General features: G+C 41.1%; 1 protein-coding gene across 5 annotated transcripts in view; it reads right to left on the bottom strand.

Moving 5' to 3' along the window:
• The window catches only part of lpp (LIM domain containing preferred translocation partner in lipoma), a 275,115-nt gene that overhangs the window by 42,043 nt on the left and 206,692 nt on the right, over positions 1 to 26,380 (bottom strand). For all 5 annotated transcript variants that reach the window (XM_015962371.3, XM_015962372.3, XM_015962374.3 and 2 more), the window contains one exon: positions 6,358 to 6,527. In XM_015962371.3, the coding sequence (XP_015817857.3) occupies positions 6,358 to 6,527 (170 nt within the window). The remainder of the gene's footprint in view (positions 1 to 6,357; positions 6,528 to 26,380) is intronic.

Here is a 26,380-nt window from a genome sequence, read left to right as displayed (position 1 = left end):
TGTGCAATCAGGAAGTAGTGCTACAATGATAGCAGGCGTGGGTGAGTTCCTGCACATTACTAAAAGGAATCAATAATATCTAGGCAAACAGTTTGAGTGAGGCAAATCTGACTGCGGAAGAGATGCATCTCCTCTGTTCAAATGTCACTATTGTTCCCCAGAATATGTAAAGTGGAGGCTCAGATAAGCGCCCTGCTGATCGCCTGCTTTGATACATGGCAGAATACTTTGTTGGATGGCAATCAGCGTGAAAAATGTATTCCTGCAATTCCTGGCAAAGGGATTAATGCTGTTTGCATATTATTACACAGATTCTGCAGACGGTAAGTTTCCTCAGGCTGCTGTTCTACCTGTAAGATATTCTACATCAACTGTAACAGGCTGCCACGGGGTGTTGGGAAAATCTATTTCACATGCAGAGTACAGAGAAAACAAAACCATGATGTGAGTTTCCAGTTCTCAAGATAACAGCTACCCATGTTTCACAGAGAAATCCTTTAGAGTCTGTTAGAGAAAACTAATGCAGATCCTTTTGTTCAATTTTAGAAATATGTCATCAGCAAACTCTGTTCCCTTTTTTTATTTTAGAAACATTTACATGTTAAGATTTAAAGACACTTATATTTTATGGACTGACAAGAGAAGTTGAACATTTTGTGCTTCTCCTATTAGGGGAAAGTGGAAAAAATTAGAATATCGTGCAAAAGTTACTAATATACGAGATTGGCTCATCAGAGGCAAATTCAGTTGTTTCAAACCTTTATTTGTTATAATTTTGATGATTATGGCTTACAGCTGATGAAATCCCCACATTCAAAATCTCAGACAGTTAGAATATTGTGAAAAAGTTCAATGTTCTAGACTCAAAGTGTCACAGTCTAATCAGCTAATGAATCCTAAACACCTGCAAAGGATTCCTGAGCCTTTAGATGGTCTCTCAGACTAAGATGGATTACTGAAAAAAATGGACCTGCATCATATTCTCATTTTTCAGGTTTTATACACTGCTAACAGTCAAACATGGTGGTGGTGTAATCTGGGCAGTGTTGGGCAAGTTACTTCAAAACTGTAATGCATTATTTATTACTTGTTACCCTCATTTTAATGTAATTGATTACATTATAATATTACTGATTTTAAAATGTAAGGCATTACACTACTTTTGCATTACTTTAAGTTACTTTTACCAAAACAATTTCAATATGAATTAGGTCATGTGATGCTCAGTGAACTCATGACACATCCAGAGGAAGGTGATGTGGTGTCTGAGCATTGCTGTTAAAAACAGTCAGATATAATAATAGTTCTTTATTAAATAAAAACAACAACAATATGTACTCTCAGCACGCTGCCATCTTATATTAACTGAGCAGGGAGTGAGGTGGTGGGGGCTCCAAGCCTATTTTGCCTTGGTCCCCAAATGCCTTAATACGGCCCTGGATGTGGGACTGACTTCTGGGGTGATCTGATTCTATCACATGTATAGATATTAAATGCTTATATATTATTGCTTTTCACTGGTAAACATGTGTACTGGGGATAAATCTACCTACTTTTTTCTTTTCAAGCCCTTTGTTTTGTTTTCTTTATTTTATTTGAATTATTTCCGGCCCTTTCTCTCCCTAACCTTCCTGCATGCTGCATGTTTTCTCCGTCTTCCAGAAAACCTGTTTCCTAGATTTCCTACTTTCTAACTAATCAGCCAAAGGGATCTACCGAATGCAAAAAAAGCTTAATATGCGCTGCGCTCCAGCAGCAATGAGTTGAAATCACCGGGCGAGGGCACAGATTACGAACTCAGCTGAGGCAAAGCACGTCAGAAAAGTACAGAAAGTACAGAGAATATGAACGATCGCAAGTGAATGACTTTGTTTTGGTGGAGCAATTTTGTGAATATAACAGCGGCCGCACGCAGGACGCAGCTGGAGTATTTGAGCCGTTACCGCTGCGTCCTCTCTGCTCATAGAATGCCCGCAAAGCTGAGTTCATAAATGACGTCATATATGTGGATACCGGATCTTTATTTTGGGCTTTCCGCAATTTTAATTTTTAAGAAACCCGCATCTTGATTCTGGGTTTAAAAATGCGTTGTAATTACTGCGTTACTGACAATTGTACCGAGTAAATATTACCATTTTCTTTCCCTGTAATGCCTTACATTACCACATTACAGGAAAAAGCAATGCATTACAGTAATTAATTACTTTTGTACCGCGTTACTCCCAACACTGAATCTGGGGCCTGATTTGCTGCTTCAGACCACTTGCTGTAACTGATGGAAACATTAACTCTGCTCTGACCCGTGACCTTGAAATGACAAAAGCCCTATAATGGGTCAAAACACCTGATTGTAGTTGGTGTCACAATCAGTTATTAGTTTAGGGATCTGCTACTTTTGGGTTGGAGAGCTGTGCTGCCCCAACAGATAAAATCAAAATGTGAAAAAACGAAGTGATTTAGGAACATACTTTAAAATAGTAAGAAGATCCTTTTACGGCATCTTTATTAATTGGGTTGTTTATCTGACCTGGAGTGGAAAACCTTTCCAGATGATGGTATTATAGTTGAGCTATGAGAGTTACTCATTTTCAGCAGGATCTCTTATATTTCATCCAAACACTAAACACATCACAAACAGCTTTTGTAGCAGATTGGAGTGATTTAAGAGCTTGGAAACCTGCACTCTAAACCAGGATTTTAGCATATAATTACTGTTTGTTGGATTTTCCACATTCCTGGACTGAGTGACTGGAAGTTTTCCTCCTATCTCTCTGGGACGTTCCTCCTCGGAGGCTCAACTCTCACATTCATTCTCTAATCGCACAGAGGCGTATGACCCTCAGGATGAGAATAAAAGAAGAAGAAATTACTTTCATTAAGAAATTCAGATTTCCCCCATCCTTTTGATCTAGTGCCAGAAGAACATTTATGCTGATGAAATGCATAAATAAAGTTCCTAAATTATCCCATTCCTCTCTTAGTGCGCGTATCGAAGCTGGAGAAGTTCCAGACAAGACAACTACAATCACAGTGAGTGCCCCTGAAGAGAGGTGATTTAGGAGATGGCCTGCTTCTGGTGTAAAGCTCAGGGTCAAGACTTTCCTGGCAAAGTGCATCTTAAGCCTTTTACTGAAAGATCTGCAGAAGAAAACTGTACAAATGTGTTGGATTGGCTCTCAGAGGAATCAACATCAACCAATTACCATCCTTTAAATGTCTAATACATGAATTGGCTGAATATAGAGGGATATTTTTATGCTACCCTGGTAACAATCTATCATCCCCACATGGCTAATCTAATTTACTTGGGACCAAACCTTAGCCAATGCATCTTTTCTGTAGTATCCTGCCGCAATCACACTCATGTATCCGGTGTGTCCCCGATAGTGTATTTACTAATGTGTTTATATATTTCAGAAACTTTGTAACATGGACAAATTCGTCCTTCATTCTCATCTACATCTTCATGCGGTCGCCATCCTTAAACCCACATTTCCCCTCGTTTCCATCCACGTTTGCTCCGTATTTTGTGCTCCTTCACTCACGAGTGAATAAATGTTCATATTTTCAGACTTTTTCCGCGATCTGTTCTTCAGTCTGTTCTGGGTCTGCTGCTTAATGTCTGTTTACTTTCTAACGAAGCTACAGCGGTGATGGTGACGAATATACAGGAAGCGGCGCCCTGACCAATCACAAGCTTGCGTTCTCCATCACGTTCGACGGATGTTTAAAATTTTGAGCATGTCTCTGTCACCCTCTGTGAGCCTGTCTTGAGCCGACGGAGAAATCAGGCTTTAGGGTTCTACAACACCCCAAGGTGTTCACAACACAATCAGTCATTCACCCATTCACACGCTGGTGGGGATGAGCTACGATGTAGCCACAGCTGCCCTAGGGCGCACTGACAGAGGCGAGGACTGCCGAACACAGATGCCACTAGTCCCTTCGACCATCACCGGTAGGCAAGGTTTATGTTTATTTATTTAGCAGACGCTTTTATCCAAAGCGACTTACAGTTTATAACCTGTAGGGCATGTTGTGATCTGTGGGGGAAACCGGAGTAGCCGGAGGAAACCCACACATGCATGGGGAGAACACGCAACTCCACGCAGAAAGGCCTCAGCCGAGTTTCGAGCCTGCGACCTTCGTGCTGCGAGGCAACAGTGCTAACCACTGCGCCACCATGCAGCAAGGTGGGTTAAGTGTCTTGCCCAAGGACACAAGAGCAGCATTCTCTGGTGGGAGTCGGGATCGAGCCTGCAACCTTTTGATTTCTAGACAACCTGCTCTACCTCCTGAGCTACTGCTGTCCCAACATCGGGTAACGACAAACACAAGTGACCAAACTGGGTTTCCTCCACATGGCGGTCACAGCTAAACATTTGGTAATGCACCAAATATTCTCCAAAATTCTCAGAAATTTTGACCAAATACAAATCAGACAAAAAAAAACTTCCCTCTGAAATGTCAGATACCATGAAAACAAGTGGGTGTTTACAGCTAATAGCCCAGATTCTCTATGTTTACAGCAGCATCCCAGCACCAAGAGGTTGGTTTCTCCAGCTCCAGCTGCTGGACCTGATGATGACGCTGAACCACATGCCAGTGAAACTAAAGGGGGGAAACACTTCCACTAAATGACTTCCTTCTGGCCTTACAAGATGACGTCTTTCCTGACATTGTTGTGAGAGGAATTCCTTTTCAAGAGTGCTGTGAAAAACAGGCAAGAAAACAAGAAATGGTGAAATTAGAAATAACCAGGATTTTTTTAGAAAGCCACATGTGTGTGACGGGGAAAGTACGCTGGCTCTCTTCTCTCAATCTTTGTGTCTCCACACACAAACTGGCACATCCAGGACTTTCCAAATACAACACATCGCAAATGTTTTGGCAGTGAAAAATTGTTATAGCCTGGCAAGCCATCCTATATGTGTATGAATTACAGTCTAGCCATGGTCCATTAACGGCTCTCAGTCGCGGGGCGGGATCTACCATTGTCTTTCAAACTGTCCCCACATGCTATTGGATAACAAACAACGTGACACCACAACAGATGTCAGTCAGCAAGGCAGTCCGCCATACTCTGTCAAAGAAGATGCAAATAAATACTTCATAAACTTAAGTATCTCTATCTGCTCTAGACTCAAAGAAAAGCCCAAATCAAAATAGTCCAAAGTTGATGCCGAAGCTGTTTCAAACGAGCCTTTAACATCTTTGTTTTTTCAGTGACATTCTGCCTACTGAGTGCTGTGATTGGCCCACCAAAACAATAGAGTGGTGTGATTGGACCGCTACAAAGCGGTGGCCATCTTGGTTTTCAGCAACATCCTGCCCACCTGGCTGTTAGAGCACTGTGATTAGATTGCCATGGATGCCAGTCAGCAAGGCAGTTCACCATTACTACATAAAACATAAAATACCATAAACAATACATCGTTTTTCTACATAAATGCATTGTGATTGGTCGGCAACAATCCTGGCCGGGCTTGCGAAGGTTCCGATGGAGCGTGCCTAGACCGAAATGCAAAGCAAAAATATTTAGCTTGGGAAAATGACGGTCTAGATTCTACGCTAAAAGAGTTACTGATCAGCACCAAACAGCACCCACAGCCAAAGAAATTAATTACACCGAGGACATTGTGTTCTGTCAAGTTCGCCGTACTTTACAACTTTTCATGGGACGTGTAAAGAGAGCAACTGCGTGACATAAAAGTGGTGTTCAATGACCAGAAGAATCACCATTTTGTAAAAAAGCTGCACTGTGGGGGGATTTCTGTTGCATGTTTTTGTGTTGGTAGTTCAGAATTGGAGATTTCAAAGCAGCGACAATGCTGCTCCTTTTCTTTTTATTTCCATTCAGCTTCACCAACAACTTTTCCATTAAAACTCAAAGACTCCTGAACTTATATAAAAACAATGGTCTTAATGCTGGGCCTTGCAGTGAAACTTCAATAGATTACATGGTTGTAAAATTGTGATGAAACAGGTGTTGAACTTAAAGTTTACCAATGAACTGATGATTACTAAAACAATAATAATATGTTGGGAAAACCCCGTTATGCTGCTAGTTCTACTGTTAGTAAATATTTGCAATATGCATGAATATTGTTGGAAGACGTTTAGGAAAATGCTGTGATCACAACTAGAAGCTGCCCAACATCGTCTAACACAAGAACACAAATGAAGAATAAAGGAGGTTTTAGGCAGTGGTCTAGGAAAGTGCTGTGAAAATCCACCAAACAGCATGCAGTGGTTGTGTTTAATTGTAGAAAGGCAACTTGAGCATGTTAGAAGTTTTCTTAAAAAAAGAAAAAAACGGATATGAGCAGCGAGTCTCAGAGAGACTCACTTACTTACGATGTAACAAGGCTCGCAGTACGCCTTTTTTTCCATTGCATAGAAGGGCTTGCCACGTAGCTTGGTGCTGCAGGTCATGCAGACAAAGCAGTCGACGTGGAAGACCTGGTCCATGGCGGTGCAGCCGGTACCTTCACCCACCACGTTCTCACCACAGCTGGAGCAGCGTCCTGAACGGTAGAAGACAGGAATTGGAATACAGATTTGATCTAAAGCCTCAAAATGTTACTATTATAACTGAGAACAACAACAACAATAATAATAATAATAATATAATAAAAATATAATATATATATATATTATATTATTATTATATTATATAATAAAAAACAATGATTGGCTTTTGCTACTGGCTGTCCGTTTACTGCAAACATTGATGATAGAAATTAATTCCACGAAACATCACGTAAAAGATGGGAAATGTAAGATTTCTTCATCCTTGAAGCGCCTCGTGATTTTTATCTTGAGGCGCTATAGAAATGATACTTTCTTCTTCCTTTATTTCTCCTAAATTGTATTAAATGATGTTGAGCTTCACCAGAACTTTTTTTATTTTAAAAATGGATGAATGAAATAAATAAATGAAAATTTCTGTAGTTGTTGCCAGTTTTAAAAAGTGTGCAGAAACAAAAGTCTTAAAATAGTTGTGTCTTTTGAATAGTCGTATGGCAGTTTGGCCCCACTGGGATTAACCTTTAGCTCATTTGTATGGGCAGATATAATCTAGGTTGTTCAAGAACTCATCTCCAACAGGTAAAATCTGATCAACCTTTTTAAGCTCATCAAAATCAGCATCTCAAAGTCAAAAAACATTTATCTGTGAACAGGAGTCGAGTTTCCATCAGCAGAAACACTAACAACAAATCAGCTGGTCTTTCACATGTCTGTGTTCACAGATTAAGGTAAAGTGTTTGACCTGATGAGGAAAAGAACAAACGCAATAAAAGGTCTAGCCAACTGAGGATCGACATGTCTGAAACTCCAAAATCTTATCGTTTTTGATCTGTGAATGTCTCACTGGTGAGCAGCAACAACAAAACCGTATACCGGTACTTTTTCTGGTCCACAAACACACCAGCTAAGAGCTCGATTGCTCTAGCATCATTAAGACCTTTAATGCAACATTTGTTTTATTTCTAATCCAAATTTTAGGGTATTCATTCGTATAAAAACAATTTTCATTTTCATTCTGAAGCCGGTGAAAATTTCAGCAGGCCATCGGTGTGGGCCATAAAAGGTCATATCATTTTAGTTAAAGACCGTAGAAACAGGTCAAATAAATTGTCTTATTATAAAAATTACATTTATTTATAGCCTACTTTTTAGGCCACCTTACAATAAAGACAAGGTGTAAATTATATTATTGAAGCATAAATAAAAATACTTGGATAAAATACAGATAAAGATTTTTGTTTCTAAATGATCTGAAGAGCTGATGAGAGCAAGTGATGTGGTTAACAGCATGAATGTCTTGTTTTGTTTCGTTTAAAGTGTCTAAAACTTCTGCTCCTAAATTATAATGCTTGACGAGACAAAATCTACAGATCAGCTCTTCTGACCTCACACCTAAAACTTGGCACCATCCCTTTAAATGTCAGCAGGGCCTCGTCGGCATTTCCATTTGAACCCGCTGGATAAGAGAGGATTAAATACTATAATCACGCTACATTAAAGAAACTACACACATCTCTAGAGTGACATCTGTTCAAAAAGTCAGGCTTTAAACGATAAAAATAAAACTTTAGAAGTACAAGGAAGTCTTTGTAAAAGGGCCACAAGTGAACTGATATTATTGCTCCACAAAGAGCCTGATTGCGTACTGCGGGACATGGCATGTGGATATCTTTAATTGAGTTGGAGATATCTTTAATTGAGTTTAAGATGTCCTCGACTCAATGCAAGTTATCTTCAACCCAATTAATAACTGTCAATTTAATTACTGGTATCTCACAATAATAGGGTTTGAAAAGATATCTGAGAATGTTTTATTTTTTACACATCTGAGGACAGATGCGATCTCTCCGAGGAGGAACGTAACAGTACATTTAATTAATTCAGTTCAATGGATGTTTTTTGGGCTCCTTTTTGGTTCATCTGAAAGCTGATTTGGGGTGATGATTGACATCGTGTATGTTCTGAACGTTCAGTTCAAGCGTGTTAAAGAAGCGAGACACTAACCAGGGGGAGATAGAGTATCTGATGTTCGCATTTTCACAGTTCCACTCGCTGTTTTCATATCAAAAATTCTGAAGGAGTGTAAAGCCGAATCTGTCTCAGGTATCTGCACAACTTTTCGGTCGTCACGTGTCGCCCGGATCAAACATCTGCTCGACTGTGAGGCTGGCTGATGGTGTTCTAATCTCGGAGAACTCATCAATCTTATTAAAAAAGTGTCTTAAACACGGAGCAGATCCACAACTTTCCTGGCAACATTTTGAAATAATTAATAGAACGTTGAAATATTTGTTGCTCTGATGTTTTACTGACGGGGAAAGAAAAGAAAAAAAGGTAAAACAAAGCGGGTATTTAACTTCTATAAATTCTTATCAGAGCTGCTTTTTGTGAGTTAATCTAGAAACCGCCGTCATCCACGGCGAGACAGTACCAACAAGTTTCCATAAATCGGTTTCATCTGCTCCCGTAGCTCTATCCACACCTCAATTACGGCTGTGTTACCTACTGTACAGGGAGGCAGATTAAACAAACTAGTGAAGGCACGTCTCCGGGGGACATGTGGGCGTCAGTGGAATCACAAGCAGGGTAATCACTTCAGAGAGCCAGAGGGAAACAGAAAGGAGAGAGAGTGAGGGAGAGAGAGAGAGAGAGGGAGCCCGCCGAGCCCGTTAGTGGCTTCGGATCACAGGCCGTCTTCAGTGAGAGGATGAGAATGCCAAACATGTCCCACAGGGGCTCCCACTTTAAATAACGAGCAGGAAACCTCTCGGAAATCCTTTTCCTTTTGGCAGCCTGTGATCGCGACGGCCCTGAGGAGCTATTTGTGCCCCCCCCCACACACACACGCACACACAGAACGAGAAAAACAAAAAAACCTTTCGCCCCAGACATGCCACACATGTAGACAGCCCATTCCCACATAGACACATATAGTGTATATGTTCCTACTGCAGGCGCCCAGCACATTCTCATCATCATCATCATCAGTAGCAGCCGGCCTTCGAGCTACAGAAGACTTTTGTTTCTCATCTCTAAGATTAGGACCGTGTTGTTACAAAGGCACGACTGTCATTCACACGAAGCTCAAACTGTTTTATGCACAAATAATTAAGTATCTTTCCTTCCTGTTGTTCACACGACTCACTTACATGGACAAGCACCATCATACATTGGTGATCTTCTCAGTCCCTACACTCCCAGCAGGTCATTGAGGTCCAGTGACCAAAGCGTACCGGTTGTGCAGCGCACCAGACCTTTGCTGCTGTGGCCTCCAGACTCTGGGACTCTCTCCCCCCGAACCTGAGATCAGCCGGAATCCACTGATTTCATCTTCTTATTCATTTTCTTTTTCCCTTTCCTCACATTTTTCCTCCACCTGACTAAATCCTCCTATAAACCCCTCTGATCTCTATTACGGTAGCGCGACTCGGGTTGCGAATGACCACAGTCACCAATCCTTGTCATGTGTCTATGTACGTATGTCTGATCTCAGAATTGTGTGTGCTGAAACTCTAATTTCCCTCTGGGATTAATAAAGTATCTTTGAATTGAATTGAATTTCAATCACAAATTTTCTTTTTCCATCTTTATGATATTTAGTAAAATATTTTTAATTTAGTCCATTTTTATTTTTAATATTCATTCTTGTGAAGCGCCTGGTGATCTTTATCTTGAGAAGCGCTGTTTAAAAGCGTTTCTTCTTCATGATCAAACTGTAATCAATCAGAAAACAGAAGCTCCTAACAGCACAGAAATCACCACTACCTTGATTTAATGACCAAACTGATTCACACATTTTAACAAAACGTTTTTCTCAGGTCAGAATTACTGATCTATAACTAAACCAGGTGGATTTTTGGGAACACGGATCTCAGACATTGTCAAAAGTAACGTATTTTGTTGGGAACCTTTAAACACATTTAGGGGAGACTTTAGGCCAAGTAGAAAACAACATTTGAGACGTTACTGGTTACAGCTTTTAACAAAACCCAAAACCTGCAGAGATGTCAGACTCAGCAGACAACGGCGTTTCGGAGTAAAGCAGCAGAATCGGCAGCAGACGACTTTTAGATCACTTCTCACATCAGCCTGATGTTGTGAGGCTTTAGTGATCCCGTGTGAAGTGAAGAAGTCGCATTTAACAAACCACAACACGTTTGCTACTGTACAGTCTTTTAAACTGCGTTCTGAAAATGACTCCACAAAGTGTAAGGAAGGCGAGAAGCCTTTCAGTGAGCTTTAAAAGCTCCGCTGTAAGATAACAGGGAGAGGGGAAGAGTGTTTTACCATTCTTCACATCAATAATTTCAGACGTCTGCGTTAGAAATAAGCAATCTGAATTTTGAGACACCACTTCAATTGACTCGTTGAATGAAACAGGACAGCATTTGAAGCAACGTTGTATTTACCCCTGTGGAGATGATCCCAAACACTTTCCAACTATTTCAGCTGGGCATAAAGGAATCATGAAAAGCCTCCTCGCTCCCCTGCGTCCCCTTTGCGCTGGGAGTGGAACCAGAGTCTTGATATGAAAACTTCAAATAGTTCCTGTAGAACCAATGCAGCGGTGACGGGGCGGGAGGGGGAGTTCATTTACACTTTACTCACTTTCTTTGCTTTCATTCTTCAAGCCTCAGAAGTGTCTCTTCTCTGTTACATCGAAAGTCAAAAGGAGGACTGAAGAGAAAAATCTTTTCTTCTTTTCTCTCCTTTTTTTAAAAGAAGAAGCACATTCCCTGTGAGCTACAGAGGCTTAGAATGGTTAGACAATTTAATTGGATAAAAGGAAAAGATTAAAGAGGCCCTGACTCTGTTCCATAAATAATTGATTTCTAATGTATTTGTAGTGGCAGTAAAACGGCGTTGTTTGGGATTGGGGGATGTTGAGTGGCAGAACGCTTCAGATTTCCCTCAGTCGTTGCCTTCTTTGTTTTTCATGCCGCGATATTGAAGCCGCATGAAAGGCAGAGAGGGAGCACACTTGCAGCTCAATTTGATCTTACATCGTCAGAAATCAAAGATTGTGCATGTAAAGAAGGATCGCAGGGAACTTTTCTTTTTTTTGTGGGAGACCAAACTTTTCACACTATTTTACTAAAGAATACAATGCTGCTGGTGCAACCCTTGCAAAGCCCAAAGGCAAAACCATACCAACTGCTGCTTCAATCCAAAACTAATAAAAGAAGCACAAAATCCATTTTGGGATTCATGCTAAACTTGTGTTCTTGGTAATAATAGATTAGATGTGTTTGTCAAAACACACATTTGTAATGAAATAATTAAATTGCACTGAATAACACTCATCAGTTAGTTTATCAGGTACACCTGTACAATACTGAAGTCTGGGGCACACAGAAGACCGATGCGCTGCACACGTTTCACCAGCGCCGTCATTTTAAAAAGAAGCCATTATAGTTAATGAGAGTGGGAACACGCGGAGCGAAACGCCACATCCCAGGAACTCCGGTCTGCGCCGAGGCGCCGAAGATGGGGGCTAGTCCCATTTCAACAACAGGCATTACGACGCAAAACTGCTTTACGGCACAAACCAAACCGCCAAAAAGTGGACGAGGAGCTTTTTATTGTTGAAGTCAAGAAGCATGTGATCTTGTGTCATCCTGCACATCTTTTCTACAAGGACATCATCAGGAAAGAAAGCAAAAAACGTTCCGCTTCCTGCTATCAAGTCCCGCATGATGTTGAGACTTTCGCGTGACTTTCCAAGAAGCGCTCAGCGACTCAGTGATTCCTGTGTGACCCCAAAACCGCGGCGCTTCTGCAGCGCTTCCGTGATGCAGCACTTCCGTCTTCTGTGCGCCCCAGGGTTTAATCAGCATATCACATGGCAGAAACTCCATGTGTTTAGTCATCTAGATGTCAATGATGAAGTTCAAAGAAGGTCTATTTCTACCCACACCCATATCTAGGGTTTACAGAGAACGGGCCAACAAGAGGAAAACATCTAGTCAGTGGCAGATGTGTGGATCAAAGTGTCTTGTTGACGTCGGAGGTCAGAGGTCAGTGGGTAATGGGCAGAATGATGCTAGATCAAGGCCATAGAACGCTGGTCCTTCTGTTGAACACGTGATTCCATCATTTGATCAGGTGTGTTGGAGTAGGAAAACAACTTCAGAATCCTTGCTGCATTCTTTCTGTTTCTTTTCAATTTCCATTAGTTTTTTCTCGTCTAAACCCCAGCGTTATTTTGCTGAGAGTTTTGGGTGTCCACACAGGAAGACAACAAAAGAAATATATCATAAAACAATGAAAAAAAACAAAATATTAGGAATAAATCCATGAAACCAACAAGACCAGCACCATAACCAAGCAGTCAAACTAAAACCCAGAAATAAAAGACCATTATCATGGAGAGTTTAGTTCTTAAGACAAGTTTTAAAAATGCTGAGTGATGAAGACTGCTCAACAGGGAAAGCGAGCTGATTCCAACGCTTAGGGCCATTTTACCCCGGCTTTCCACCAGAGCCGTCAGCAGCACGTTACTGCAGCAGCACGTCACAGCTGCTGATAGGAACCGCTGTGGTCAACAGAACCTTTTCCACCGGAGCCGTCAGCAGCGCGAGTCGGCCGCGTCTCAGGAGCAGCATGTCGCGGCCTTTACGCGCCGGTTCTATTTTCTACGCGCGACGCCTCTGAAACGGGTCAAGTTCGACATTTTTGGGGAAGGAAAGACAGGAAATCGAACGCGGAAATGGAGAGAAGCTCCCGAGATTTTCAGAATAAAGAACGTACTGCTTTCCGGTTGCTTGACTTTTAAAAAAAGGTTACTAACTGTGCGTCCCCGTGAGAAGTTATCACCTAGCTAGCGGTCTCCTTTGTTTTTCAGGTCCGTATTGGCGATTATAAAACGGACAGAACATAAAACACAAACCATGTTGTAGTTTTCTCCTGCTTGTTGTTGTGTTTACTGACGAAGTCACTCGTGTGACTTCGTGCTCGGTCGGTGACAGCTGCTCCCCTGCTGCTTCGCGTCTCGTGGGAAGGGCCAAGCAGCTAGCCTGGCAAGCCAGACTAAATAATACATTTATTTAGTCTGGCCACACTCCATTGACAGCTCTCAGTTGTGGGGCAGGTTCTACCGTTGTCTTTCAAATGATCTCTGCATGCTACTGGACAATGAATGTGACATACTCTTGTTTCACTCTGTTGCATCATCCCACCCACCAGGCATATAGAGTGCCCTGATTGGCCCACAAAGCGAATAAAGCTCTGTGATTTGTTCACTAAGCAGATAGAGCACTATGATTGGCCCACCATTATGGACTAATCACAGCTCTTTATGTGTTTGAAACCCCTCTAGAGAGCTGTGATTGGCTAGCCAGAGTCCTGGTAGGAGCTGCTGAGGTTCCAATGGAGCGTGCCTAGACCAAACTTTGCAAAGCAAGAATTTGGTCTAGTTCACTAGGCTACCAAGCAGCAGCTTACGCGAGCAAGACGTGCTGCTGCAGTAACGTGCTGCTGACGGCTCCCGTGGAAACCCGGGGTAAGCAAAATGCACACTTGCCCCAAGATTTAAGGGGTGTCTTAGAGACACGCAAGAGCAAGTGGTCAGCAGACCTGAGTGCATGGGTGGGTCCATATGATCAAAGCAGCCCTGACTGGTAGGGAGTGGCAGAGCCATTTAAAGACCTAAAGGACCTTAAAGGACCAGAATTGGAAGAACACCATAAAAACCACGTCACAAAAAATAGGTTTCTAGAACATAACATTTAGTTCTTTGGACTCCAACCACCTCCACAGTCACAAGACCTCAATCCAGTCTAGAACAGTTGGGATGTAGTGGAATGGGAATTTCCCATCATGGAAGTAAACGTGTGTCATGTTAATATGGAGCAGAACCTCTGAGGGATGTTTCAAACCCCTTGATGAACTGACAAAATGACTTAAAACTGTCCTTAAGGCAAAAGGGCGTCTAATATGGTATTACGGTGTATCTAATCTAGTGGCCAGGGAGTGTCTGCTGCCTCACTTTTGGGCCAAGTATCTCTTCACTCTCCAAGGCAAATATTAGGAGTGTTTGACAAATAAACATAAATATAAGGAGTTAAACTATCAGTCACTGAAGAGCCAGAGGTCAAAACCCGTGTGCTGTTTCATCCCCCCCCCCCAGGTTAATCGGCTTTGTTGCTTTGGATTGCCCCTCTGAGCAGCCTAACAATTTGGTCGCCACAAAATGACAAGAGAGATAGCTGTCATCACAGCGTTTTAATCTCTGAATGCCTCTTTTCTAACCCCAGCCTTTAATCTCATTCCCAATGTCAGCAAATAGCAATCTGCTGAACTGCTGCGGCGATGGTGGAGGACGGAGGAGAGGCGAGCCCGTGCCACCGCTCATTACAGTTCGGCCTGTCAGGGCCCAGAGCTGTGGAGCTGGGAGGTTGGGTTGGGGGTGGGGGTGGGGGCAGGGGCGCAGATAGGATTTTCAAACTGGAGCGTGGGGACAAAGTTCCAATGCACCTTCCCCCAAACACATACACAAACAATTGCAAGAGCCTTACCAAGAGCTCAGTTAGCTTGTGTAATTTCATCCAATGGTTTACGTAAAAACTGTAACGTGAAGACGGAGCTATTCCTCCAAGGTTTTTTATTCTTTTCCACAGCTCCTTGTGACACAGCGCCAGAGTGCATGAAACAGCCTCAAGGTCATGCATTCGCAGCGCTTCTAAACTGTTTACGTTCCAGCAATGAAGACAGAAGATGAAGAGACTCTTCTTTTCTTTTGTCAGATCAAATAACTATTTTCAATAAAGCTAATCAAAACAACTGTTAGTCAATAATACAATGTGACTGATCTGTGAAATCACAATATTATGATTAATATGTTTTAATAAGTAATATGACTTATTCTAGTTCATCTCCCACTCAGACTTTGCTTCTTCGGATGCGAGGGTTCTGAATTTGACATCATTCACACACACACCATTCACCTCACACTTCATCCAAACAGAGCATTCATCATTAGAGAGTTAGTCTTGTTAAATTGTTTAAAATTATTTAGTAATAAATTTCCTTAAATGTTTGAAAGTCTCTCTCTTCTCTTGTCTCAGTTAAGGCAAAGTGTCATTAGAAAATCCCTGCAATAAAAAGATCCAGTCTTCTGATTTAAATAACCCAGTGTCCGTAAGTTGGAATTCATACTAGATATGAATTTTTAATGTCTTATGGTCCTTAATTAAATGTAATTAAAATCTATCATTACAAAACTAACACTATTATATACGTGATAGAAGCCATTGTGCAATGGAACGCTGGCAACAAAGCTCTGCCCCATCAACATTATCCACTTCAGTCATTTGTTATTATCCCAACTGATTACTAACCAAAACCTCATGCTTTACGCAAAACACTAAAAGATTTTCAGCATACCAATCTTTACAGAAAACATAAAAGCCCTAAAAAACTGCACATAAAATATATTTGAAAAACGATATTCACTTATCACTTAGAGCAGTGGTTCCCAAACTTTTCAGCCTGACCAACAGATGTTCCTTCATACTTTTACACTATTTAGACATTTTCATTATATTTGGGAAGTTTAAATTAATATATAAATATATAAATCTCTTTTTAAATTTTATATTTTACTTTATTTTTATGATTATGTGGCACACTTGACTTCCATATGTAACGCATCGGCATCTGCCTCTTTTTTACGACTTTTTTTTACATTGTCGCTAAGTCTGTCACGTTAGCGGTGTTTTACCATCATTTCTACATCCATCACGTCCCAAAGAAGGTTAAACCAACATCAAACCCAACGTTTGGAGCTTGTAAGCTCCACACACCTCTCGTGCAGCACCAGCTGTCTGATGCTGCAGCAACGTCAATCTTCCCGGCTGGATGAGTGAATTTCTTCATCAGAGTCAATAATCTGCTTCATAATCAGAGTCAGTCATGACCAGACAAAGTGATCAGTCAACAAAGACCAGACCTGCCGGCAATTACACGTTTTATCTCATATTTGCGCTCTTCATGTTGCACACATCTCCTCCTCTCCCCGACTGGGAGCCTCTCGGCGGGAGGCGATTTTCAAACTCTAAAAACTCCCAAACTTTGCTCAGCCTGAAGGTTCCACATCTCCACTATCTTCTGGTGTAAAGTAGTAACTTCATGAGGGATCATATTTGTAGATGAGACTTGTTAAAGTCAGCAATGAGGCGTTGGCGCTTATAACGAGTAAGTCCCAACACTGACAACAACGTACTGAAACTAGAACCAACACGCATAAACAGACAGACCGGCCCCGCCTGCTTACACTGTTGGTCTTTTTTAAATACGCAGTAACGGAGAAGGAAGTGACGCGCCATCATCAGCGTCAGCCTGAAGAAGCCGGCAGTCGTCGGCAAAACTGTAGCTACAAAACAGGTAAACAAAACTGTTTCTGTGTTTAAAAAGAACGAAAGCATGGAAATACGCAGTAATCTTTGCCTTTTTCGCTTCATCCTGCATCCTAGCAGCAACCACTTTGGCGTCTCTGGAGTCGGTGTTTGTTTACATCATGCTGCATTCAATGTAATTGGAAAAAGGAGCTTTAAGCGCTTAACGTCCGATTTTGCTTTCTTTCTGGCTTTAGGGCGGGGGATGGATTGGGGTCGAGCTGAATCTGGGGGGGGCAGACACCCCCACCCCCTGCGCGTCTGGGTGGGGGTATCTGTGTAGGTAACATGTTTCAGGAGCAATTTAAACCCAAGGAGCGGACGGCCAGGTGAAGGGGTGTGTGGGGGGGGGGGGGGGGGAGGGGGGGCAGCAGCAGCAAGCGAGGGGACAGGTGTGTGTTTGAAGTAGTTCATGTAGACGAGCTGCCTCTGTGTTTAGACTCTGTTTATTCATGCACACTGGTATTTCTCTGTGCATGCGTGCACAAGTGCGTGGACTCAAATATTTACTCACAAATGAAATCTAGCAACATGAGTGCCCGCAAGCCTCAGCTGGGCTTGCTCGGCAGCTGATCTTGCAAGCCTCAGTGGAGCTGTCTCATGAAGGCAGGGTAGCAAGCTCTGACTCTGGCGGGGGGGGGGGGGGGGGATAGTCGAGTGGTCACCTCACGTGAACCTCTGCCAACAAGCAGCATTCTGTCACTGGGAAGAGAAGTCCCACGCCGGCATCAGCTGAGAAACTAGAAAGCAGCACAGGGAGGTCAGACAGAGAGACGACAACAAATATCGTCAGAAGATTCCTAAACTGGGCTCGGAATATTTTTTGGACCCTCTGATCCAAACAGACACAGATACGATTAAGTACTGAAAACAACACATGACCAATTACAAGCAAGATGATGATGCAGCAGAAAAACTGCTGCCATCTCATTCATAAAAGAACTGAATTGTAGGCAGTTTCAACAAAACAAAAGATGCTGGTTTTTGCAGAATGTATTCAATCCGGCAAATTTGTAGATTAAGGCTCAAAGCATTTCATTTTATTTCTCTGAGAAAAAAGCTCTTAGAAGTCAAATCCGCTGCCTCTCACTGACATAGATTTCTCTTATAAAAGGCAGCTATGATGGATCATCCGTGGCTATTGTGTTGTATAATTTAGCCTTGTGCGGCCGTACATTATAATCCACTGTAGGTGGTATAGTGATGCTTGGACTTGAGACAAGTTGCCATGTCACCAGACTGCCTTATTCGCTCGCCTCCTCGCCCAGGGTGGTCTGTGACCCCCTTCCAGCAGCATTAAGCTTCTGTGTCAGCCACTGCTGAACACATTCATTTGATATTAACTCATAAACCTGATTAAAACTGGTGACGGCACCATGGTAACACTGTGTGCTTAAATTTTAGGAATTATCTACTGTAAAATGTAAAGGCAAAGCCTGGACAGAGTTTTTTCCATGGGAACACCACCAACATGAAGCCGGAACAAACAGCAGGATTTACACGACTATGGTGAGACGTGGGCCAGGAGCCTTAACACTCTGACAAAGCGCCTTGAAGACAGAACAATGAAAATTAGAAAAAAAGAATGCTGAGACTTGTTTTCCTGTCATCTCTTATTGCAGTCTAATCGTCGTCTCCTCCAGAGCCTGAAGCACAATGAAGAGGTCCGGTGAGATAAACTCCATGTTTTACTGCAGATACTACATTATACTATAGTAGGGATGTAAGAAAATATCGATATGGCAATATATCGCGATTTTTTTCCAGCAATATTATATCGATATTCAAAAGCCGTGTATCGGAAATATCGATATGGCAATATATCGTGATTTTTTTCCTGCGATTATTACATCGATATTCAAAAGCCGTGTATCTAATCTTTGAAAGAATTTACATGCAAACATTTGTGTATTTTCTTTTCGTTTTGTGCAATTCAATCGCCACCCGCTAGTTGGCAGCAGTGTGCAACGGGTTTGGTTTCCACCATTGAAATGTAAATCCCTCCATCATGGTTCAAATACCTCATGTTAAACATGTTACATATCAGTTTGGACTGTTTATTGAACATTCTTACAAAAAATTCTGTTAAAAAATTGCTTGTAACGTCTGACTGAATGTATTGCAATATATCGTGATATATCGTATCGTCTCCCCTGTATCGTGATATGCATCGTATCCCCAGAATTTCAACAATACACATCGCTGTACTATAGTATATTTATATTATATTATATTATATTATATTATACTATATTATATTTTATTACATTATATTATATTATATTTATTATATTGTATTATATATCACCAAATAGATTCACAGTATGTTGTTTGGGTTATAAAACATCTAAAAAAAAATTCACAGCATGACATGACTCCTTTCCGCGAGGGTGGATGATCGGAGATCATCTTCCACGTTGCTGTCAGATTCTCAGCCGCTTCATACTGACCAGTTTTCATCAGTTCTCCACCGGAAGGAGCGTCTTTTCTAATGCTCGTTTTACTGGGAAAGTTCCGTTTTAGCAGCCATTTTACTCGGAGGTACGCACGCAAGATGGAAAGTTGGTTGCTTAGCAACGGCAATGCTGCCTGTCATCTGCGTGAAAGATTTACTATGTAAACAATAGATTTGTCAGACGGTTTCCGGGAGACAAAGACAAAAACAGCTAAATTTCTTCTTTGATACATTATTTTATGGAAATTATAAAGCAAAAATAAAGGACACACAAAAATAGGAAACGCCAGGAAGCCAGGACAACATGAGATACATCTAATTAAAGTAATTCCATATCAGAATCTGAAAACAGTCAAAATGACTGCTTTGAGAGTTGGCGTTAAACCATTGGAAGGCTGATCCCTTTTCAAATGAACAAATTAAATAGTACTTCACCCGCTAAAGTCAGGAAGTTTGGTCTGCTGAATCCTTGGAGAATGGCTCAGTATGACTGTAATTGTCAGCAGGGCTGGGCAATAATCCAATAATGATATATATTTATCGTAGGAATGGGCGATATGGCCTAAAATCAACATCACAATATACTGAGGATTTCACCTCGATAATAAATTAACGATAACTACAGGTATGTAGATTAGATGGGGCTGTCACATGTGTCACGTTGAGTCACATTTTTACGAGACTCAAGGTGGTGCAGCTTCTTAAAGGGATATGAACGTTGCTAACCTACACACATCTCTTAATTGTTTTATTTTCAAGTGTATGACACGGGAAAAATTATCACGATAAGAGTCAGAAATTTCGGTAACAATACATTTTCTATTTATTGCCCAGCTTTAATTTATCAGTTCAAATGTGGTGTGCTAGAAACAAATGGGTTAATAAAAACTTTGATAAAAAAGGTTTATTTTATTTTTTCATTCTAGCCTATCGAGTAGCTCAATACTAGATTTGTTTACTTACTCTTAACCAACCAACAACACAGATCCAGACAAGCTCCGTCAGCAAGCCCTCTACTCTCAAACCTAAACCGCAACAAGACGTTGCAGCAAGGAAAGGCGGGGGAAATTGTCCCTAAAGAATGGTGTGGATGCGCATGGCTGAGAGAAGGAGCGAGGTCGCGGGAGCACACAGGTGTCAGCAGATAGTAGGGATGCACCGATGGATTGGCATTTGATCCTAATCGGCCGATAGCGCCCCTATCGGTTTTGATCGGAGTTTTCAAAATACAGTTGTGGTCAGAAGTTTACATACACTTGTAAAAAATATAATATAATGGCTCTACTGAGTGTCCCGTTATTTCTAAAACTCTGATTTTTCTCTGATTGAGTGATTGGAACAGATACTTCTTTGTCACAAAAAACATTCATGAAGTTTGGTTCTTTAATGTCTTTATTATGGGTTAACAGAGAAAAGTGATCACATTTGCTGGGTCACAAATATACATACAGCAACATGAACTAGCAATTTTGGTGACTTAGAAACATGTCAGTGAACTGAGCTTCATAGCATGGCCTCTTAACTTCTTGTGAGTGATTATGAGTGACTACAGCTGGTGACTTCTCTTAGGCCAGGTAAATAGGGCTCATTGGATACAAACACCCACAAACGTTACAATGGGAAAGTCAAAGGAGCTCAGCATGGATCTGAAAAAGCGAATTATTGACTTGAACAAGTCAGGAAAGTCACTTGGGGCCATTTCAAAGCAGCTGCAGGTCCCAAGAGCAACAGTGCAAACAATTGTTTGTAAGTATAAGGTGCATGGCACTGTTTCATCACTGCCAAGATCAGGAAGAAAACGCAAGCTATCACCTGCTGCTGAGAGAAAATTAGTCAGGAGGGTAAAGAGTGAACAAGAATCACCAAAAAGCAGATCTGCCAAGAATTAGAAGCTGCTGGAACACAGGTGTCATTGTCCACAGTCAAACGTGTTTTGCATCTCCATGGACTGAGAGGCTGCCGTGCAAGAAGGAAGCCCTTGCTCCAAAAGCGGCACCTTAAGGCTCGACTGAAGTTTGCTGCTGGTCACATGGACAAAGATAAGACCTTCTGGAGGAAAGTTCTGTGGTCAGACGAAACAAAAATCGAGCTTTTTGGCCACAATGCCCAGCAATATGTTTGGAGGAGAAAAGGTGAGGCCTTTAACCCCAAGAACACCATGCCTACAGTCAAGCATGGTGGTGGGAATATTATGCTGTGGGGCTGTTTTGCTGCCAATGGAACTGGTGCTTTACAGAGAGTAAATGGGATAATGAAGAAGGAGGATTACCTTCACATTCTTCAACATAACCTAAAATCATCAGCATGAAGGTTGGGTCTTGGGTGCAGTTGGGTGTTCAAACAGGACAATGACCCCAAACACACATCAAAAGTGGTAAAGGAATGGCTAAATCAGGCTAGAATAAGGGTTTTAGAATGGCCTTCCCAAAGTCCTGACTTAAACCCCATTGAAAACATGTGGACAGTGCTGAAGAAACAAGTCCATGTCAGAAAGCCATCAAATTTAACTGAACTTCACCAATTCTGTCAAGAGGAGTGGTCAAAGATTCAACCAGAAGCTTGCCAGAAGCTTGTGGATGGCTACCAAAAGCGCCTGATTGAAGTGAAAATGGCTAAGGGACATGTAACCAAATATTAGCACTGCTGTATGTATATTTGTGACCCAGCAAATGTGATCACTTTTCTCTGTTAACCCATAATAAAGACATTAAAGAACCAAACTTCATGAATGTTTTTTGTGACAAAGAAGTATCTGTTCCAATCACTCTATCAGAGAAAAATCAGAGTTTTAGAAATAACGGGACACTCAGTAGAGCCATTATATTATATTTTTTACAAGTGTATGTAAACTTCTGACCACAACTGTATACATATATATATATATATAGATAGATAGATAGATAGATAGATAGATAGATAGATAGATAGATAGATAGATAGATAGATAGATAGATAGATAGATAGATAGATAGATAGATAGATAGATAGATAGATAGATGGATGATAGATAGATAGATAGATAGATAGATAGATAGATAGATAGATAGATAGATGATAGATAGATAGATAGATAGATAGATGGAAGATAGATAGATAGATAGATAGATAGATAGATAGATAGATGGATGATAGATAGATAGATAGATAGATAGATAGATGGATGATAGATAGATAGATAGATAGATAGATAGATAGATAGATAGATAGATAGATGGATGATAGATAGATAGATAGATAGATAGATAGATAGATAGATAGATAGATAGATGGAAGATAGATAGATAGATAGATAGATAGATAGATAGATAGATAGATAGATAGATAGATAGATAGATAGATAGATAGATAGATAGATAGATAGATAGATAGATAGATAGATAGATGATAGATAGATAGATAGATAGATAGATAGATGGAAGATAGATAGATAGATAGATAGATAGATAGATAGATAGATAGATAGATAGATAGATAGATAGATAGATGGATGATAGATAGATAGATAGATAGATAGATAGATGGATGATAGATAGATAGATAGATAGATAGATAGATAGATAGATAGATAGATAGATAGATAGATAGATAGATAGATAGATAGATGGATGATAGATAGATAGATAGATAGATAGATAGATAGATAGATAGATAGATGGAAGATAGATAGATAGATAGATAGATAGATAGATAGATAGATAGATAGATAGATAGATAGATAGATAGATGGAAGATAGATAGATAGATAGATAGATAGATAGATAGATAGATAGATAGATAGATAGATAGATAGATAGATAGATAGATAGATAGATAGATAGATAGATAGATAGATAGATAGATAGATAGATAGATAGATGGATGATAGATAGATAGATAGATAGATAGATGGATGATAGATAGATAGATAGATAGATAGATAGATAGATAGATAGATAGATAGATAGATAGATGATAGATAGATAGATAGATAGATAGATGGAAGATAGATAGATAGATAGATAGATAGATAGATAGATAGATAGATAGATAGATAGATGGATGATAGATAGATAGACAGATAGATAGATAGATAGATAGATAGATAGATAGATAGATATTAATTGGATTAATTAATTATGTACAACTTACAAAAACAAGTAAAAGTGATAAATGAAAATTGACAAATCAGAAGCCAGAGTAAAGTAGAAACTCCGTAACAAATGAGACAGAAATGGTTTCCTGTAGCGGGGTAGAAGGTTGGCCGATGGCGTTTAGAAAGGTGGTGTGTGTGTGTGTGTGTGTGTGTGTGTGTGTGTGTTGTGGAAGCAAATTGAGGAAATGGATGATGAGTTGGGGGTGTTTTTTTTAAAGGTAACATTAAGGCTTTCCCTCCGACACACATCCCACTTGTTGTTATGACATGTGGAGGCACATCTAAAAGCAAACTCCAGAGAGACCGCTGAGGGCGACCTCAGTCAAATGCAAATGATTTCCACCAGAGTATCTTAGACAACACAGAGTCTATTAACACGTGAAGTTTTCAGGCTTGGTTGTGTGATAAAGAATTACAGACAGCTCCACAACTTCTTCTGACCCAGTTACCGTGGCTGACGCGCGCCGAGTCCTCTGGCCCGTGGTGTTACTGGAGTTACGCCACCGTTTGTATCTCTTCCAAGATTCCTCATGAACTTTTCATGTGAGGTGTCTCATAAATTATGAGGGCTCCTCCCGATGACATTATGAGGGAGAAGAAAAAAAAAAGGCAAAGCCTGCCTCGTCTTTTCTGGCTCTTATCATAAAAACAAAGGATGGCTCAAAGAGGGGAAAAAAGGCTTCTCCGACAGCTCTGAGTCCTGTGCGGAGCGCAGCGTGCCCACATCAACCTCTCTGCTAATTTCCAACGACTTCTCCCCATATCGGATTACAACATTTATGCCATGACTCAAAAAGCTCACTGGAAACCTCTCTGTATTAATATTGATTGGATATTAAAATGTCACATCTATCTGGATTCTGTTTGCATTCAGTGCAAAACTTAAGCAGGAAATCTCAATGCGTCATTCGGGCGTTAAAAGGAGAAATAAGGAATTATTCTCCAAGTGACGGGACTACACTGAGCAACGATCAACACCGCTAATTGTAAATAACGCAAAGCATCTCCTCCTTTCAATTATTCAGCTTTATGTCCTGGTTTTGGTTGACAGAAATGTAGTGATGACAAAATATTGTAAGTTCCTGTGATGCACAAACGCCAAGGCGTGTGTACTGCAAGCTGAGTGGCTGTGTCTTATTAGATTTCCACAAACACAGTACACCTACGCACAACCTAAGTGGATTAAATATGACGGATGATGACATTTGGAGAAAAGGCTCTTTCAGATTACTCAAATCTAATCTGGAACTCTAAATCAGGACTAATCAGTTGCTTTTCAAAGAAGCTTCAATCACAGGGAGAATTTCTGGCTTGCAAACCGGGTTTCTCACAAGAAAAGCTTCTCTATTATACAGCACTATTTTCAGGGTTTTCGTTTGATTTTTTTCTTCTTTTTACAGCTTGATGAGCGTTTGCATTTAAGAACAGCTGCTTTCTCTTGGCTTGTTTTTGCCACAGAAAGTTTTCAAAGATGTGTCCGGTGTAATCGCTGGGCTCCAGCTGAGGTTTAAAAGCACATTAATGCTGCGCAACTAAAAAGCCCAACAAAGTCTAAGGAGAAGTTTCCATGTGACATCACAGACTCAACGTGTAAAGCTAATTTAAATCAATTAACCCCCTCTGGACCAATGGAAACTCACTTCAGCTGTTTTAGATCAAAGGCTCATCAAAGATATTAGTGACACAGATAAAACTTCACAACAGGAAGACAAAGATCCGGTCCAGAAGTGTGCTAGAGATCGCAGCCCCACTTTGATTAATCTTGTTAATTACTAGCCCTAGGCTTTCAACGACGGCAGCCCTCTTTCCCCCTGAACCCACACCAAAAGGAGGCCTATGCCGTCAGATTCTTTGCAATTACAAAAGTCTCGTGCTCTGGGACTTGTTTTCCCACGGTGCTGGATATACAGTGGGAAAGGCGCCGGACTGGAGTCCACTTGAACAAACCGTGGTGACTTTATGTACATTATTCAGCGTGGAAGGAGCAGGGCTCGGTGGATTTGCAGCACGTTCCTGCGCTTGAACTCCCTCCTAATGAGTCCCAGCAGTCACCTCGGTCGTGGGCTTCTGCCGCAGCTCTCTTCTTTGCCTCCCGTCTGAAACTCAGCTGTTGTTTAACCACTGCATGACCCTCCTTCCCCCATTCTGCTCGAGCAAAATCCAGTCGCAGTCAGACCCAAATGCCATCCCTATCTTAGCTCTGGCTGCCTCAGAATCACTTGTGACCCATTTCTCAACCCCCATGTCCCTCTACCAGCCAGTCAGCCTTTTTGGCTGGCTAACATCTGCACAGAGGGTATGGGGGGGGAGTTCACGCCAAGTCTGCAACATCCAAACATTCACCCAAAAATTAGGCCAACAAGGCCATCCTGAGTGGAATGGCTACACTTAGTTTGAGCCAGCAGATCCATTTGACCTATGTCTAATGTGAACCAATTAAAGTCTTTACATCAGCACGCAGCAACGTGAAGCCGAATATCCCTTAATACCAGTTAAATACACGTCCCTGCAGCTATAATACACCTACACATACTATCATGGTGTGCTGTGTGATTAAGTGCTGATATAAAGCCGGCTGCTGAGTCCCACTGAATGCACTGAATGAGGTATCTAATGGGCATGGGAACTAATTCCAGGGCAAAGGGGATTAAAGGCTAAAGCAGAGAGAGCAGCAGAGGGCTGGCACTCTCTGGCAGCTGAGGGTGCACACGGTGGAAAATAAAAGCATAAATGCACAGAATCCTTGCTTTCTGAATTCTATTTTGAAAAATAGTATTAAAACTGGTATTTTGTATAATCCTGGCAGTCGTGTTTTTTCAGAAGGGAGGAAAATTAAATCTTTAGCGCTGAAGTGAGAAAAAAGAAAAT

This window comes from Nothobranchius furzeri, chromosome 16 (assembly GCF_043380555.1).
Source record: "Nothobranchius furzeri strain GRZ-AD chromosome 16, NfurGRZ-RIMD1, whole genome shotgun sequence".
In the NCBI taxonomy this organism is placed as follows: Eukaryota; Metazoa; Chordata; class Actinopteri; order Cyprinodontiformes; family Nothobranchiidae; genus Nothobranchius; species Nothobranchius furzeri.
This window is presented reverse-complemented; position numbering and strand designations above follow the sequence as displayed.